Source organism: Theileria annulata, chromosome 2 (genome assembly GCF_000003225.4).
Source record: "Theileria annulata chromosome 2, complete sequence, *** SEQUENCING IN PROGRESS ***".
In the NCBI taxonomy this organism is placed as follows: Eukaryota; Apicomplexa; class Aconoidasida; order Piroplasmida; family Theileriidae; genus Theileria; species Theileria annulata.
In genome coordinates, this window is record NC_011099.1 from 1,897,487 (window position 1) to 1,915,390 (window position 17,904).

Consider the following 17,904-nt stretch of genomic DNA (forward strand, 5'->3'; position numbering starts at 1 on the left):
TATATTACAATCCATGGATTATATCAAATGAAGTGGTATACTGACTTGGTGGTTCACTATAAAATTTTCACTTTTTGTTACTAATAAGTACTACTACACTGACTTTACATACGGTAGATAGTGTTATCTGGTTGTACTATTGGAAATGAGTAATATTAAGTTGATGTTGTCTGGGTAACTACGTATATAAAGTGAGTGTTAAGGGTGGATTGTACCTGAGTGTGTAATCGTTGAGTTGATTAAGTTGAATGACATTGGAAAGATCGTCGAGGCAGATTTTTCCGAAAAAGCCCATTCGAAATTGGTTGATAAAAATTTTATAACAGTTAACTGGATCCACTGAGTTCCACTTCTTCACAATAATTTCACCAATATGTTGTGATATCTATATAAATTCTCTAGGCCGTATTAATGTACTATATTTAAAATGTGTTAACTGATGATAATATTTATAAATAATTATAAATAAGTTTTCATGTTGTAGTCGTATAAAAGTGGTTACCTGGCTGATATTATTGGTTGGTGAAGAGAGATTAAGGGTTTTAACATAGGTATAAAGATGTAACTTATTGAGTCTATAAAGGATATAGTCAGCGATATAATCTTCTCCGGCTACGGAATCATTTAAACAACCCAGTGAAGCCAACTTTAAATTTATTTCAACGTCATCCATTCTGTACTATTATTACCTGCTATTTTGGTTATATATTAATGTAATTAACTTATAACTAAGTAGAAAGTATATTAACTCATAACTTAAATAATAGTATTACTAAAAAATATATAATTAAAATAATGAATGTGTGGTATGATACTTTGGTAACATAATTCCTGGAGTATCGAAACAAAATATTTTCGGGTTGAGTGAGATGTTGAAAAAATCTAAAAGTTTTGTGGTTCCAGCCCTGTTCTCGACCCGAGGCTTAGTTTTCTCTATAATACTGTGATAAATTGTGTCTCATACTCATTCGTTCTTGTTCCAATACTTCCTTTTTACTATACCATTGCTCCTATAATCATAGATCACATACTCAGGATAAATGTAGTGCGTAGTTAACTTAATAACTATGTGAATGATAACTAAGACCTAAGATGGAAATAACTACAACTGCTGGTCCAAGAAGACTAATGTAATACCTTGAATGAATGATGTTTTAAAGCTTTAATTAGGGAAGACTTGCCTACGTTTGGAAGACCGACAACTAAAAGCCAAAACCCAAGAGCAGGAAATTTAACACTAACATTGGAAGTCACAAACCGCTTTATCTTAATAATCTTCTTCAGAGATAATGAATTTATTAATATAACTTTATTACCAACTGATTCCAACAACTCTCTTGACCTCTAAACACATTCTACATAAGGCTAAATATATACTATTATTAGTATATAACTTAATATATAGGTAGGATCTAGTAGTGTTATAAGCGATAATACTTGAAGTGAGTGTTTAGGAGCGAGATCGGCCTTATTCAGTATAACGAGCTTGTTGATGCGGTTTGGATAGTGGTTTAGTATTGAGGGATTGGCTGAGGAGAGTGGTGCTCTAGCATCTCTGACCTCCAGAACACAGTCAACTGCTTTCTTCTTATTGGCAATGTTCACCATTCCTCTAGCCATCTCAGGCGTATACCAGGCTATATTTCTATCATACTTAAATTCAGTCCTCGGAATAAACTCATTTCTGAACAGATTTTAAAATGGTCTGTGTATTATCCAATACCTAACTGTATACATAACATGATAAAATAGTAAATAAGAAATAATATGTAAATGTGTAAGGAGGTAATACGGTGAAATGGGAGAATTGTAGAGAATGTAATTATTGTAAGAATTTTTGATTTCATTGTTTAAACTGATGGATTTCTCGTATATAAAATCATCCAGGGAAGGACCAGATTGCTTATCCACTCTTTGTACATATTTATTATTCATGCCAATAATAGCAAAAATTTTAAGTTAAAGTTAACATTATGTATTTTCTTATTATAATATGTTATTTTGACCAGTTAAATAAAATAATAATAGAAAAAATATATTTAAAATTACACCATATAACATATATAATATAATATATATAATATAATGAATAATGAATTGAACTTAAACTTGTTGTTTTCAGGTTTAAAATATATTTCAAAAACAAATTTAATAAAATCTGCTCTAAATTCTCCAAACTTAACCAAATGTGTAAACGAGTTTAAGGTGAAATTGATTAATCAATTGGATTCCACAGGTAAATTGGGAGATTCTGGAATTTCTGACGAGTTCCTCACCAACATAGCAAATTTGTTCTATGATTTGAAGGCTTGTGATCCAAACTTCTGTTACCATCTGTCAAAATCATTTGAACAAAGATCAATCATTACATCTCAATTACAATGTAGGCTTTTCTAGTCAATTAATTCTATATATCTTTATATTTATTTCTTATTCCCTATGGTGCATATTTACTTAGTTATATATATTAGTTATTTACTCGCTAACAGTACTATAATAGTTAATTATGTATACGATATTGGTATTTAGCTGGAGTGTTGTGGATATATTATAATAACCCATTGATAAACCGGAGGAGAAGGAAAATTGTAAATTCCAGCTGTAAAATAGCTATTAATCGGGCAATTCATGAGTTTTTAAATTTGAAAGAAAATGTAACTAATATCGCTAAATTCGATAAGATTCTGAACAACCTGAAGGTGGTTGGATACTGTTATAAGTTGCCAGTCTCCTCCAAGGCAAGGCTCACCCAAAGCATAATCGAGTCTTCTGAAGTGTTTAAATTGTGTTTTGAATGCTCACAACTACTCATTCCAATGCTGAAAGCGCTCAGTTCACTGAAGCTAGATAGCGAAAAAATAGCTTTGACTATGTGTAAAATATTTCTGAAACAGCTAGAACAAAATGATTTGATTAGTCTAAATGAAGTTTCAAACGTTGTAAAACTGATGAACAACTGGGCCATTTACATAGTTGACGGAGCTAAATACGTGAACTGTCTGACTATTTTGAAACAGTTGTTTGAAAATGGTGATTATGACTATGGAATTAATACTGGATCTACAATAAAGTTGTTTGTGGCTTTGGTAAGACTGCCTAAGAGCGAAATCGCAAGAGAATTTTGTAAAGTAATTTTAAATAAAATTGGGGAAATTACTGAATTCTGTAGTAACTCAGATTTGACCCAGTTAATTAATGCTATTTCTCACTATAAAAAGAGTGATCCTTCTTCTGACATTCCTCATTTGGCCTTGCTCTTGGACAGCATTGAGACGTACAAAAAATATGAACATAAAGGTAAGAATATATATAATTGAAATTTTTAGAGCTTTTAAGTCGAGACTTGACAACAATAAATCGTTCAAATAATATATTAAATAATATTAATCAATTAGAATTTTAATTTATCTAAATACACAATATCTATTTCTTCCTACACTGGGTATGTATTGTAGGTATCAGCCATATTAGAGTAATGAATGAAAATGTGATTTAAAGTGGCAAAAGAAGATGAAATAATATTAATTCAAAAATAAATATTAAATCATACGCACTTCATGAGAGATCTGAAAATTAAAATCCTTAATCTCAAGTTGAACACAAATTAATCAATCAATCCAATATATAACTATGAATTTCTATACACTAAATTTAGAACTATTAACTATAAAAGTATTTTAAGTATTATAGGATAAAAGTATATAGTATATTAATAGTACAATGGGTATGATAAAAAGGAAATTAGTGTAGGCCGAATCCTTTGGAGAGAGACATTGCATCGACGATTTTGGACCTTAAAGCTTCTTTGGATATGCATTCTGGTAACTTTAGAAGGTTCAGGCAGGTAGATACTGATGGGAGTCGGTTTGGGTCAGGCTCCTTGTGTACACAAAAGGGGGGCTGTAGTTGCTTAAAACCCATCAAAGGAGACCTTTTACAGCATGTCACAAACCATAAAAAAGAACTCCTTTCACTATTATCATACTCGTCCTATAAATTATTATCATACTATTAGTGTGCAATTACTATACCAATAACTAATATTATATAGTGTAAAATATGTAAAAAGTAAGAATATATGTGAATCAAGTGATTTAAGTAGTAGATACCAAAATTTCCCAAAGCCATTGAATAGTGGCGTTGGTTTCATCGAATCCGCCTGCATAAATGGTGTTTTTCCTCAAGTCAGATATGTCAATGACTTCTGAGGAACCTGAAATGAGTAACTCGAGTTCAGAGGGTGAGAACATCTGAAGCCATTCGAGAGGAATGATACTAGAGAGACCCTGTAAAAAGGCCGAGCACTGAGACTCGATCATTCGATTGCACTTGAAGTTGGAGAATTGGTGAATGAAGGACTCTACATTTTGCTTTGTAACTCTTGTGTTGTGACCGTTTGGAATAAGATTTTCCTGAATTGAGCTTCCAAAACACTGTGTTGTACAGGTAAAAGTCAAGCCCAAATCCTCAATTTCAGACTCTGACATGCCTCTCAACATTGTGATGTTCCTGTAAAGGGCACTGTCAAACAACTTCAAGTCATCCAGAGTATTACGTCTCTTAAGTATCAAGTTAAGTAAAAGTCGTGAAAGAACTGGTTCAATTAGAATCTGCTCGTAAAGCGCCTTACCTACGATTTTGCCTATAAAGCAAAAGAGTTCGAGATGGTTTTCGTGGATGATTCCCGAATTCGGACATGGATAGTAACTTCTCTCCTCGGGAACTTCCTCAAAAATTCCATACGTAGGATCAAAAATCAGAGTGCAAAGTGTGATTAGAAACTCCTTAAAAAGTCCTCCCCCGTCAACTCCTTGTTCCTCTATTCCATTCTCGTCTACAAACAAAACCCTGAAAACCTGCTTCAGCTGATGGTTATTCAAGTGGCCTAGGGTAGAAATTCCGTCCTCAACGATGAACTGGCGTCTTATTATATACACTGAGGAGCCTATGAGGTCAATCATGGGATTTCTGCACTGGGCCTTGTCCTTGTTTATGTAGTTATAAAAAACCAATAACCTGTTCTTAAAGCTTATTGTATGGGGAATGTAGTCCAAAATATGCGATACTAAGCCACTAGGCTGTGATGAATTCGACTTATTCTCAGTTCCAACAAAATGTAACACTGATTTTTCAGCTTCTGGAATAATCCATAGTAGAGAATTAGCTCCACTTAGACGATAAAATCGCTCATTAAACTTACGTGCCAACATACCAATTTCCATGCATGTTTCGCTTATCACATTATTCTCTGTTTTAACACTATTTGCTGAGTTAACTGATGTGCCAGAAATAGTATTAGTGGTGTTGTAGGTATAGTGGGATGGTGACTTGACTTCGATGTTGCAATTGCAGATAATTGAGTGAGGGTAAAAACTGCTTAGTCTAAATGGGAACTCGGTAACCCTCTTCTTGTTAATTTTGTACCAAAACATGTGGTTAAAGATGTTCGAGACCCAAATAGCGTCCTCAACGCTCATCAGAGCCTTTACACCCTCCTCTATCTTTATTATCTCATTGTCATACATTATCTACAAATTTTTTCCTCAGAGTTATCTTATCCATAACTACTTAACTATATATTTAATGTATAATCGATATAGTCATTTATTTAACTATGTAAAATTCCATAACGAATATGCATAAGTATGTTTAGTGAAGGTGATAGCAGGAATCACCTGCTTTGATGCAGTACCTTAAGTGAATGATTAATAAGTTGACAAAACGCATACCACAAAGAAGAAAAGGTGGAATAGTTTGAATTATCCTGGTCAAGATGTGAAAAAAGAGTTAAAATGTTATTATCACAACACTTATCCAGGTGTGTTTTAAACAATTCCAACAGTATAGTTATGGTCGACCCTGATAGTAAAATGTTAGCCACTGAAGAATCCAGTTCCGGCTGGTTTACTTCCGCTGGAGTGAAAAAGTTAACCAATTTGTACACAATATAATCATAATTTGTGTTGAGGAAATAGCGTTTCTGGTATGTTGGTAAGAGTAACTGGATTATTATTAGTATTAAATTCCTGTTCAGGTTTGGCAGGCAGAGGAACTTAGTCCAGGAAAAGTATTTAGACTGTAGTGAATACAGGTTTGGAGGGTTAGAAAAGTGGTAGAAGGTGACCAACAATACGTTAAAAATCGATTCCAACTGCTTAGACAGTGTTCTCTGGGTCAGCAAATTCTCCTCCACAATCACCTTCAGCAAGTTCAACAAATTATAAAATACGTGATAATACACCGGTAACGCGGTATTAACACTATTACTAGTGACGATGCTGTTGTTGAAGTGTTTATTAGTGACAAATGAACTAACCATATTGTTAGTAGTATTAAAAGTAGTCACAAGATTATAATGTAGTAAATGAAGATGATTGGTGAAAGTGTACGATTGTAGTTCAGTTTTTAGGTTTTCCTCTATAAGATTCATCTTAACGCTATTTAAAGTTATTTCCAGCGGTAACTTTTCAGCACAGTTTTTCATCATTTCTTCCACCAATTCATCAAACTCTTTGACATTACGTTTATTACCTCTAAAATGTGTTGAATCAGGTTTTGAACTCTGTGTAGCATGAGATTGGTCATTGATTGTTGATGAACCAATCAGGAAGTTTTCGTGAATTGTACTCTTCAACACATCTAAAAGGTGTTCACTTGGCACAGATAGCTCAGGTGCACACCAAAATCTAACAAACAATTCAAAGGCCTCCTTTGCGTCATTGATCAGAGGCTTTAAAAATATGCTCAGGCCTAACAATTCTTGAACACAATCTCCCGTCAAAAGAGCTCTAACCAGAGTCGATGGGTACCAATTTGTGACTAATTTACAGTAAAAATTAATATTATCGACGTTTCTGTAGGGAAATTTGGTAATTATTATTCTCATAAACCTGATGAATTGTTGTTCATGCTGGGTCAATGGATCAAGTTTCAGCAACAAATTTCCTACTTTGAATGCATTTTTCAGTCCCAAAGGAGGCTCAAATTTATAAAATATCCTAACATATCTGGTTATCAGTAATATAAATTGTGCCTTCGTCTGGTCATTTTCCAGAAGAAAATCAAAGGAATAGTGTGGAATTGGCGAATTATACCAGTCAATTAAAATTTTTACTGAATCATTTTTTAAGGAACTAGAAATTAAATCCGGGAAATTATTGTGAATTGCTGTTATTACTCGTATTAATCTTAGAATCGGATGATATGATACAATTTGGTCAATTCCCCAAATTTCAGGTATATTAAAATCTAAGAAAAATTTATTTACTTCCGAAATCAAATGATCTATGTCTGAAGTTAGTAGCTTGATTTGTTGTTTGTGGCGGAGTTTGGATAATAGAGAATCTTTGATTTTTTTGGCCGCTTTGTTTCTAATTGATGAGTAAACATCAAATCTTGGCTGAGTTTTGCGATTTGGCCCTGAAGAAGTTTGAAATGAGGAGCCAGATAAACTTATTACTCTTGGTCCCCTTATAGTACCATCGAACATTTATATTACACTATTTTACACATTTTATATTAGTTTTTTAAAAAATAAATTATCCTTTTATTTAAAATTAATTATTCTATTATTTAGAATAAATTATGTCATTGAAAAATAAATAATTAATAATGAAATGGTTTTGAGAAAAGAAAATTATTGTGCGATGGAATGAAAGAATTTTCTAGTTGTACGTTTTTCCTTCTTGACGTGAGAAACTCGGGTGAAGGCTCCAACTTCAGGCTCTGAGGGAGATACCCGTTCAAATGAGCAAATTGGAAACAATTGAGACAAGTTAGAGGCACCTTCGGGGTCGAGAGAACCTGATAGTCTCAATTCAGTAAGTCTCGGGAAACACTCACTCATTACCTCAATCAACTTTTTCATATCCTAATTAATCATTAGCAGCTATAGGAACTAAATACTGTATAATTATAATTAACAAGTTTATAGTATGGACCTGTAAATTGAACGAATTGGCTTCAAACTCAATAATTTGTAACGAATTCAACTTGAGTTTGGTTCGAACAAGTTCAGTACTCAATTCATTTACAAATACATTTGATAATTTACAGTCATTTAGCCTATTCCAATATTACCGTGTAAATTATGGTTCTAGTTAAATAATATTTAGATTTCTATGAAGATAATTATGTATAAATAAGGGAATTACGAAATGTGTTCTGGCTTTAATGATAAAACTTTGAGAAAAAACTTTGTGGTATTTACGGAGTCCCCAAGTGGGTTGTTGCTGATGTTATAATATTGTACTGTGACTTTGGGTACCAAGGCGTTTAGAAGCCATTGGTTCATATCATCTAGAGTGATGGTATTGAAAGAGTAGTCGAGCTTCTCAAGCACCAAATCTCTCAAAACTGGAAACTCAAACGATAACTTATTCGAATCTAGACCCATATTGGAGAAATTCAAAACCTTCAAAGTCGACTGAGTTGACAACTGAGATAAAAACCTCATCAAAAATTTCCTTTCCAACGGGAATTCATTCATAACCAAAACCTAAACATCATTTATATAGTGTTATTTACTTTATTAATAATATAATAGTAATTCAAATCCTTAAAATTCAGTAAATATAGTATGCAATAACTAGGAAATAAGTAGAGTAGTACTGGAGTATCGATTTTGGAGCAGAATGAGAGAATGTATTTGGAAGGAATTAAGTTCGAGTGGTGTACTAGGTAATCAGTGTATTGTACTCCACAAACCCTGAAATCAATTATTAGAATATAATTATAAGGGTAAAGAATACCAATATAGTAGCATAAATAAAAAATATATAAAACTAGTATAGTTATAGCGGGAACCACCCGCAATTACTCAAAATACCATCTGGAAATAACTTCAAACCAACGATTTGTAACATGTTTATTGTACCCTCTAACGTAAAACTTCAATAATTTCGATTGATACTTGAAATTTTCGGGAGCTTTACCCTCAATCATCAGCCATTCGGTGCCAGCTCTTTCCACAGCCTTAACGTTTTTCACGAACATAACCTTGTCCTCAGATAACCTGGTAGTCTGCTCATCTGAGTATCTTCTTGTGTAAAGAGAAAAACGTCTATTATTTGGAGTCCAGTCATACCAAACTAAGTAAGGCGCCCGGTACTCAAAATAAACATCGGAGCTGTGGTCCATTTTAGCACCAAAACACCCCAAGTTAGTCTTCCTCACTTTCTACACCAACATATACCCTTAAGTACACAAATAAATGGATAACTAAATAATGAGTAAGTTGTGTAAAACAGTCCCCTGGGGATAAAAACAATTCAGTTCAACGGAGTACCTGGTGTGTCGAAATAAGTTTACCAGATATAACAGAACCCATTATGGAAATCAAAGACAAATCTTTATTGTCTAAGAAATTGTCCATTTCAAATTCCAGAGGGAATTTTAAAGAACTCTGGAGAATGATTTTCAAATTGTTGAAAGGGTAAGTAGTGAGAAAAGCCTGAATTTCAGGAGTTAATTCACACTCCCTCAAATCCAACAAAAACTTGTCAAATCCTTTATTCTTACAAATACCCTTTAACACACCTATAATAGATGGATAAAGAGAACAACCCTTTAAACTCAAATGCTTTAAACCAGACTGAGTAGGTAATAGAGGTAAAATGTTAAGGTAAAATGATTCGTTTATAGGGTTTCGGTCAAGAAATAAGTTACGAATGTTGTTATTGTTGAGGTAATCCAGAACAACTTGTGGCTCAATCTTTAAATTAAGCTTGTTGAGAGAAAAGTTAATTGTGTAAACAGGCTGCTTCCAATTCAACATGTGATGTATTATATCATTATCATTCATATTACGCCTATATATAATAATAATCTATTACAATAAACTAAATTGGAAATATAATTGAAACTAATAAATATTAGTATTAAATTCTATATATAAAACAGTAATGTGTATATTACATAGTGAAATCGGCATAGTAGAAATGATTTTTTATGAATTTAGAGTAAATTTCCTCTTCACATTCATTTTCATACTTTAATCTATTCAATATAAGCTCCTACAAGATATGAAACAATTATATATTTGATTGTGAAATATGTAAAACTGATTATGGAGTAATCATGATACAAACCTTCTTTTTAGGGTACAAAAGAAAAAATAAAGTATTGTTCAGAGGACTAACTTTGAGGTCTTGCAAGATAGTCAAAAATGAACTTATCCTCGATCTAATCATCAATTAACAATAATATAAGCTATATAATTACATCCTTAATTGTATAACTAAGTACATAAGCTATCCAAGAGAGATTAATTAAGGGAAAATGAATAGGTGAAGCAGTACCTTGAAAACAAAAACATGTACCAATTTTGCAATTCATTTTGAGTATCAGCTTCTAGTTTCAATATTATCATATCTCCAGCATGGTTTTTGTTGGACTTATTAGATCTAGTATTAACAGGATCCAAAGAGCCTGAAAGACGTATAAATATTTTATTGTTCTTGGAATCTTTTTTTCTCGTAATGGTTGAAAATTCGTCCAATTTAACTGTTTTTAGAAGCTTATATGAGTTAAATGAGTCATTACTTTCCCTGTTAGAGGCTGAAAATAGAGATAGATTGCCTCCAACCAACTCACAATACAATACTTTGTTAGAAAGTGTTCTTGACTTTTCCTCGGAAACTGTCAGCCAACCATACAAATCGACAGTATTTTTGTGAATTGAATCAACTGTTTGACAAAAAAAATCGTTAAAGGAAACGTCAAAGTTGAAACTTTCAAACACAGAATCGTAAGAAGATAAAGACAAACTTGAATATGTATACATGGTTGATTCTTCATCAATTCGTTTTTCGTACGGTCTTACGGTATCAACTAGGTTAATTGACTTGACAATGTTGTTAAAAATGTATTCTAGAGTATCCTTTTCAGTTTGATCTGATTTTGAACCTTTATAGTAAAGTTTGGGCCTGTTTAGGCGCTCGCAAATCATGTGCTTTAGAGCCCTCAAAATTTCATCAGGATAATCCAACTTCCTTAGTTCAACATACCTTTCAATCATAAAATTTAAGTCCATCTCACCATCCAATAATTTAGATTCCAAGTTAATAACAGGGTGAATTTCTTCTTTAGCGCTAGATTTAGTAGCCAGAGGATCAGCTAAAGAATTAAAAGGTGTTCTGGTAGCTAGGTTTTGGGGAAATTGAGAAGAAATAGAATTCTTCAGAATACATTTAGGATATATCCATTCATCCGATTTGCTTAAATTGTCTTCGGTTATCTCATTTTTCAATGAAATTACAGGTAAATCCTCGTTAAAAACTGTGTAATTTTCTCCATTTGCACACTGCAAATTTTTTAAATTACCTTTTAATTGAGAATTAAGTGAAAGGTTTCGGAGTGTATTCGTATTTATTGGTGTTAAATCGTTCAAATTTCTCTGAGTTTCTATAAATTCAGAAATGTCATCGATTTCAACACACATGTTTTCATCAAGTTCAGTTTCCTTAGTGTAACTCAATAATCGATCCAATTCGTCAGCATTTGGAGGATTAATATTTGTTGACTCATTGTTAAATGAAGTAATCGGGTATGGAATTGGAACGTTTTTAAGATCAGAATGAGGGCATGGATCCAAATTTTTTCCTTCAAGATTATTAACAGTATTAAAAGTGGTGTTGTAAAGGGAACTGTAACCATTTTTAGAACAAGTTTCGCATGAATGTTCTTTCAGCTTTAGGGGTTTTAACTTAGTTTCAAGTGATTCAAATAACTTTTTTTCATCCAAAAACTCTTTGTAAAGACCCGGGAAATTATCCTTAGAATCAACTTGAGAACCAGTTTTGTCACCAATGGTATCAAAATCAGTTACAGAATTTGAAATAATTTGATCATAAAGTTCTGATTCTGATTGTGGAAAATTAAAATACTCCCCTGTGTTTGGGAGTTGAAGGCGGCAGTCAGAAGAGATTAAGGATGAGGAGGAATAAAACCCGTAATTCGAGGGACTATCCTTGACGATATTTTGGTCATAAAAGGGTGCCAAATAATTAGGAAAGGCGAAATTATTTACATTGTATTGGTTCGAAGGGCTTGAACAATAAAAATTCCTATTGATATGGTCATTTTTGCCATCATTAGTTATAGAACTGCAATTGTTGAATGAATTGTGAAATAATGTATCATTCATTGGGATATTCTACACACCAAATTAACCAAAATATAATCAAATTAAAGCAAAATTTAGTGTTAAGAGTTGAATTTATTAAACAAAATTAAAACAATATAATTTATACAAAAATAATGAAAATATTTAGAGAAAGGAGAACTGGAAAACCCATAAAGCTTCTTTACACATTTTTGAAAAAAATAAAAAATTTTAAACAGAAATAAATTTAAAAATGTAAAACAAGAAAAAAATGGGAAAAGGTAACCGAATTATTAATTGTCTATCAATTTTATTATAGTGCATTCAAAGGGTCCCATAGGCTCGATAATTTATATAAAAAATTAAATAATGAAATGAAAATAAATTAGGAAATAGCTATGAATCTGTAGAGGCGTAGGTGTTTGAGTCGAGAGTTTGGAAAACAGTAGCGTCCCGCTCCAGATCCTTGAGAATCTTTCGAATATTTTGTTCTTGTACAGCTATAACATTATAAGGTAATATAACCAACTACACAAATCCAGGAATATGTAACTAAGTAGAAAACTACATTGAAATGAATGTTGTTGTCTGCATCTTCTTGTTATTTCAGAGATGTGTAGGCCATTGTAATTGTTGTTTCTTGATTCATTTGCCAACATTGATGATATAAATTTAGTCAAAGCCAATTCATTCACTGGTATCTGAACATATAATTTATAAGAGCATGAGCCAATCAAATATACGTAAATATGTAAAGAATTACTTTGGCGGTAGATGTAGGACTATAGTCAGTAGTGGTAGATAGAATATTATCAAGAGAATTATCTGGTTGTTGTTTAGGAATTGAAATATCGAACTCCTTTAAGATTGAATCCATTTCGCCTATCGTATCCATAACATTTGGGTTGCGTTTTCCGTCAATCTACATATTCTTACACAAAAGTTAAACTCACAAGTAGGACAGAGTATATAACGTCTAAATTATGCAATTTTATCTCTTCAGGAGAAGTAACTTCTTTTATTGAGTATATGATTATGGTTGGGCTGCTGCTGCTGTAAAGAGGGTTAAAACCGCCATAGATCTTGACTGCAGATTTAGTTCTTGTTAGTTCGCTGATGTAGTTACGCTTCCAATCACTGATGTCACCGGGCGATAGGTGAATGCACTCTATAGTGCCAGTCCCGTCGTCTATCAGGAACGAAGTGTCTTGATCAGTCTCCTTGGCCTCTTTAACATACCCAATCAACTTTATTATGTCCAACTGGTACCCGTATACGTTAATCGACACCCCGCCGGTTTTCCAAGAGGAATATATCATATCTATACTTAATTACAGTGTTGTATCAAAAGTAAGATCTGAGTATACTAATTAGTATAATAGTAGTTAATTGTGTATTTCATATCTTGGATATAACTAATAAATTTAATAAAATGTGAGTAAATTTGGTTATTAGAAAAACAAACTGATTTTTAAAGGCATGAAAGTTTTTCTAAGGTTAACTTCAGTGTTTGGTTTATTAATATCATCTTCCGTTATGAAATTTGATAAATCTTCCTCAAAGAATCCGCCATCAGAATGTTCAACTATTAAACAAATTATTTAATATTATAGCAAATTGTGTAAATTCACTTAAAATTTATATAAAATATATAAAAACAAAATTTAATAAAATTTAATAAAAATATAATAATGACATAATAATGGTACGATGATCAAATTCTGCGGGAGCCCAGGTAGCTCCAAACGAGTCTTGGTTTAGTCCTCCGTACATATCTATGTAGATCAAGGATAAGAAAGGTTGAAAAATAATTAAAAATGTACACACTAGAAATTTTTAAATTTTTAAGAATAAAAAAAAGTTACATTTTAAAATAAATAAAATAAATAGAAAAAAATCAGAAAGTTAGATCCCCATCTGGAAGGGGAGTTTAGGAATAATCCAGGCCCAGATAAAGATTAGTGTTATGTTTAAATATTGATGTAGAAATTTTTGTAAGCTAAGATGGATATGACCCTTTCGGAGGCGTTATATGCCTACGAAGTCCTTGTTAAACAGGGGAAGTATTTCATATCCGAATTGTATTCCAAAGGTATTTTCATCTCATCCAAAACCAGTTCTAAGTGTTATTTAGACAACGCTGATGTGGATAGGAAGATTTTGAAGAAATTTGGATACCAGTATTATTATTATTATTTATTTCATTACTTCAAAAATTTACGCCAACCTGGTGAAAATATCATCAAATCGCAATCTTTAAACAATAATTCAGGTTGGTTTAGATTTAGTTGTCTATTCATCCCTTCCACTGTTATATTAACTTAATTAGCATTAGTAATATCTATTTAGTAGATACAAAGAAAAGGATCCGCAAACTTGTATCTAAGTACAACCAGTACCACTCAATTTTAATGCAGTCAGTGTATCTGGACAAGTTTTATGACGTGATTCCACGAAATTCCGCTCTCGCTCCTATTAAACTATTTTTGTACCCTAGTTTGATCTTCTCTAGGACTGCACAGCCGATTCCATTCGCCTTTATGTGGAACATGTTTGATAGTGATAAATCTGTCGAGATTTTCACACGAATAATTTCTAAGGAACACGGGGTGCCATACGACAGAGGCCTGTCTATGGAATTTGAAAGACAAATAATCGAAGCATCGATGATTGAGTGTGACTTCGCCCTCTTAGTAGAAATGCTCTCTGAAAGAAATAAAATATCCCATACCTTTCACTCCCGGTTTAATATAGTTGTGACGCTTGATGTTCCAATTGAAGCAAACAAAACCCTAAATTTAGGTCCTATTAGCTGGAATATGTTAAACTCAGACTGGGAAGCAAATGAGCTAATAAACAATATAGTAGGAGATATGGATATTAATAAAGACCACTTGCAGCTTGTTTTATACACTTTTAAAACTGAAATTATAAATAAAAAAAAGGTAAGCAACTGATTTACTTGGAATAATAATCCTTTAGGAGATGATCTATAGATATTCAAGTCGACTATTTAAGTATTCTAGGAAACATAATCTGAGAATCCCATTTATCTGTAAAAGAGGATCGTCAAACGTCTACGAAGACAAACCTTTCTTACTCTCACAAACCATAAATTTCCCATCTAAGATTAGGAACCTCTTTCAGTCTTCTTACAAGGAACGGCTACAAATTTGTTCTAAACCATATATTTGACATTAATCAGCTACACCTTTAAGCCGGCTTCATTTTTTAAAATATGGCAAGATTTAAAACACTCTAAAATCTTTATATTTTTTCAGTTTTAATAATAAATTTAACCAACCAACAATTTTTTTATTTGTGTGTTTCATCATCGAGATTCCTCAATCCCTGCCCTTCTTAACACTAATAGATTTATTAAAAATATTTTAATGTAATGTGATAGATTTATATAATTAATTTAAAAAATGCAAATAAAAAGGTTTTCAATGTAATCCATCAGTGGATATGGATTTTGAGTATAGATTCCACAAAATTGATAAAATCGTCCCATTCGAACTTAAATCTGTAGAAGATCTATATTCGTTTGCTGACTCAATCATAAATGACCCAAATAGTGAAATATTTAATTTATTAACTTCAAAGGAGAAGGATTTGGAATTAATCGAGGATTTAATCCACTTGATAGACGAATTAAAATACCGTTCTATCAAAAATTTAACACAGAAATATAAAGATTTGATATATTTAATAGTGGTAAAGTGTTTATCGCAAAATTCTGAAACACAGTCGAGCCATCTCATACAGCGTTTATATAAAAGAGGTTATTCAACCAATTTGGCTGATTCAGTATTTAAGTTTTACTGTAATTTGGTCAAAGAAAATGAACCAGAAGAATTTGAGTATAGTTATTCGCTCGGGAAAAGTGAATCCAGCCTGCTGCTATGTTGCAGTGTTTTGAAGTATTTGTCCAAGTTCTTATACGTAGACCAGTGCGACGGAGAATTTTTTATCTGTATTGACTCTTACGTATATTACAATGTGCTGAGAAGAACAATCTCGCTCATGTTTGGGTCCTACTTGAATTGTGGAAACTGTTGGAATTTTAACGCACTCTCGAACCTCTTCCACCCACTTAGTAGGACTAATCTACCGACCTTTATCCTCTATTTGGTCATAGATTTGCTGCCTGAACTTGCAAAGGTAACACTTTTGGAACATCTCTCAGCCTACTACTCAGATTACGAACTTATCCGCACACTGCACATAAATCAAATCACTCAGCTCTCCGGGTGTATTTCAAGACTATTGCATAGTTTAGTTTTGACAGAATCCACAACATCTGCCACTAAAGCAACCTATAACACATTGTCGGCGTTGTTGACAAAGGGAATAACTTCTGGACTATCAACACTGGACCCGATTATGAGGCTCGCGACAATTATAGTAGCTGAGTCCTACTCAGTCTTCCTGTATAATAATTCGTTTGTAAACGATGAATCGGTACTTCTTAAGTTCGACAAGGAATATAAAGAATATACACCAAACACATATCATCTAGCGGCCTACAAATCTAGGCTAATTGTTAACCCAAACTTTTCAAAAATTAAAATGAATCTATCAGATGTTACCAATATATCAAATAACCCAAGTAAACAACCTGATAATATGGAAAACAATACTAATAAGCCAGAAAAACAAAGTAATGACATGGAAAATGAAACGTTTTTGAAACTAGTATTTAAAGATACACCATCGATAAATGTTCAAACAGTAAAGGGATATGTAAAGGACCTATACCTAAAGCCTCCACAGCACATAGTTCAGTGCTATGAAAGACTACTTTCAAAGCCAGCAAGAGGAGATATTGACTACGAAAACCTAATTACACAACCCCTGGATCGACAAGAAGATGAAAGTGTAGAAAATAAAATTCTCAGAATCAGCCAAACATTGTTGTATTTGCCACAAATTATAAAGAAAAAAGAAACAATGCTGGAGAGATATTCAATACCAATTTCAGAATTATTGCTGAAATTAGATGATTTGGATCTCTATAGAGAAAAAATAATCGAAATTGTCGATAAATCTAGAGGAAAATTAGTAGATGAATCAATAAATAATAAGAATGAATTGGCGTATCAGATGGAATTTGTATCAAAAGAACCAGAAAAATTGATATTAGTAAGTTTGGCATTAATGACATATCAGTGTCCACTGCATCTATCAAAGTTCTTTTCGTCTCATCTGTTTGATAACGATTTCACACTTTCGATAAGAATTACAATGTTGCTTTGCATACAGTATACAGCAATAGCATTTAATAAATCAATTGATGTTGATGCATTAACAACTAAAATTCTCAACGATACTTCAGCAATAACAAATAATATTAAAAATTTTGAATTAACATCTGTGGCTGATAAATTAATCAGAAATTCTGGAATTAAAACCGGTGAAAACATAACATTACTCCCTAGGTATGATGTGGAAATAAGCACCAGCAAATTTGCCTTATCAAAGACGTTTGTAAAAAGGTTCAATAACGAATCTGCTAGCTTATTGATGAGCTCATTGTCGGTATTTTCCAGGAAAAAAGAGTCTGAAAGATTTCCAATGGAAGAAGACATTGTGATCGGTATTTTGGAAACCCTCATAATATTAGTAACCTCCGTAAGTGATGAGGATATTTTAAAGGATTTAAAAGAGATGACTTGTTATTTCAGGACGATAACAATGGGACAGAGACTCAAAAATACAATTGAAGTTCTTTCATTGATGTTGGAATCAAATAAATATCAACTAACATAATTTTAATACAATAGTAATATATAGTAAGT

The 17,904-nt window shown here is 32.4% G+C and overlaps 9 protein-coding genes across 9 annotated transcripts, besides 3 other annotated features; 3 read left to right on the forward strand and 6 right to left on the reverse strand.

Moving 5' to 3' along the window:
* Positions 1–123: 123 nt before the first annotated feature.
* TA11980 (uncharacterized protein) lies at positions 124–673 on the reverse strand (the record flags this gene model as incomplete). The annotated part of the gene is made up of 3 exons (XM_947583.1): positions 124–178; positions 216–385; positions 503–673. The coding sequence occupies 3 exons, from the start codon at positions 671–673 to the stop codon at positions 124–126; spliced, it is 396 nt and encodes a 131-aa protein (XP_952676.1).
* Positions 674–964: 291 nt separating this feature from the next.
* TA11925 (uncharacterized protein) lies at positions 965–1,935 on the reverse strand (the record flags this gene model as incomplete). The annotated part of the gene is made up of 4 exons (XM_947584.1): positions 965–1,087; positions 1,138–1,344; positions 1,438–1,684; positions 1,724–1,935. The coding sequence occupies 4 exons, from the start codon at positions 1,933–1,935 to the stop codon at positions 965–967; spliced, it is 789 nt and encodes a 262-aa protein (XP_952677.1).
* Positions 1,019–1,087: a sequence feature (3 probable transmembrane helices predicted for TA11925 by TMHMM2.0 at aa 46-68, 186-208 and 223-245).
* Positions 1,180–1,248: a sequence feature (3 probable transmembrane helices predicted for TA11925 by TMHMM2.0 at aa 46-68, 186-208 and 223-245).
* Positions 1,732–1,800: a sequence feature (3 probable transmembrane helices predicted for TA11925 by TMHMM2.0 at aa 46-68, 186-208 and 223-245).
* Positions 1,936–2,085: 150 nt separating the features above from the next.
* Positions 2,086–3,317, forward strand: TA11920 (uncharacterized protein; the record flags this gene model as incomplete). Its single annotated transcript, XM_947585.1, has 2 exons — positions 2,086–2,383; positions 2,530–3,317. The coding sequence occupies 2 exons, from the start codon at positions 2,086–2,088 to the stop codon at positions 3,315–3,317; spliced, it is 1,086 nt and encodes a 361-aa protein (XP_952678.1).
* Positions 3,318–3,741: 424 nt separating this feature from the next.
* On the reverse strand, positions 3,742–5,525 carry TA11815 (ubiquitin-transferase, putative; the record flags this gene model as incomplete). The annotated part of the gene is made up of 2 exons (XM_947586.1): positions 3,742–3,990; positions 4,110–5,525. The coding sequence occupies 2 exons, from the start codon at positions 5,523–5,525 to the stop codon at positions 3,742–3,744; spliced, it is 1,665 nt and encodes a 554-aa protein (XP_952679.1).
* A 146-nt stretch (positions 5,526–5,671) lies between these two features.
* Positions 5,672–7,489, reverse strand: TA11760 (uncharacterized protein; the record flags this gene model as incomplete). Its single annotated transcript, XM_947587.1, has 2 exons — positions 5,672–6,854; positions 6,891–7,489. 2 exons carry the CDS (start codon positions 7,487–7,489, stop codon positions 5,672–5,674), a joined length of 1,782 nt encoding a protein of 593 aa, XP_952680.1.
* Positions 7,490–7,636: 147 nt separating this feature from the next.
* On the reverse strand, positions 7,637–12,313 carry TA11705 (uncharacterized protein; the record flags this gene model as incomplete). Its single annotated transcript, XM_947588.1, has 10 exons — positions 7,637–7,870; positions 7,941–8,064; positions 8,154–8,497; positions 8,611–8,707; positions 8,876–9,177; positions 9,287–9,809; positions 9,916–10,013; positions 10,089–10,182; positions 10,299–12,154; positions 12,293–12,313. The coding sequence occupies 10 exons, from the start codon at positions 12,311–12,313 to the stop codon at positions 7,637–7,639; spliced, it is 3,693 nt and encodes a 1,230-aa protein (XP_952681.1).
* Positions 12,314–12,499: 186 nt separating this feature from the next.
* Positions 12,500–13,876, reverse strand: TA11650 (uncharacterized protein; the record flags this gene model as incomplete). Its single annotated transcript, XM_947589.1, has 6 exons — positions 12,500–12,603; positions 12,672–12,804; positions 12,867–13,025; positions 13,078–13,424; positions 13,569–13,688; positions 13,813–13,876. 6 exons carry the CDS (start codon positions 13,874–13,876, stop codon positions 12,500–12,502), a joined length of 927 nt encoding a protein of 308 aa, XP_952682.1.
* A 231-nt stretch (positions 13,877–14,107) lies between these two features.
* Positions 14,108–15,298, forward strand: TA11645 (uncharacterized protein; the record flags this gene model as incomplete). The annotated part of the gene is made up of 4 exons (XM_947590.1): positions 14,108–14,195; positions 14,238–14,283; positions 14,439–15,048; positions 15,086–15,298. 4 exons carry the CDS (start codon positions 14,108–14,110, stop codon positions 15,296–15,298), a joined length of 957 nt encoding a protein of 318 aa, XP_952683.1.
* Positions 15,299–15,571: 273 nt separating this feature from the next.
* TA11590 (uncharacterized protein) lies at positions 15,572–17,875 on the forward strand (the record flags this gene model as incomplete). The annotated part of the gene is made up of 1 exon (XM_947591.1): positions 15,572–17,875. One exon carries the CDS (start codon positions 15,572–15,574, stop codon positions 17,873–17,875), a length of 2,304 nt encoding a protein of 767 aa, XP_952684.1.
* Between the last annotated feature and the right edge of the window lie 29 nt (positions 17,876–17,904).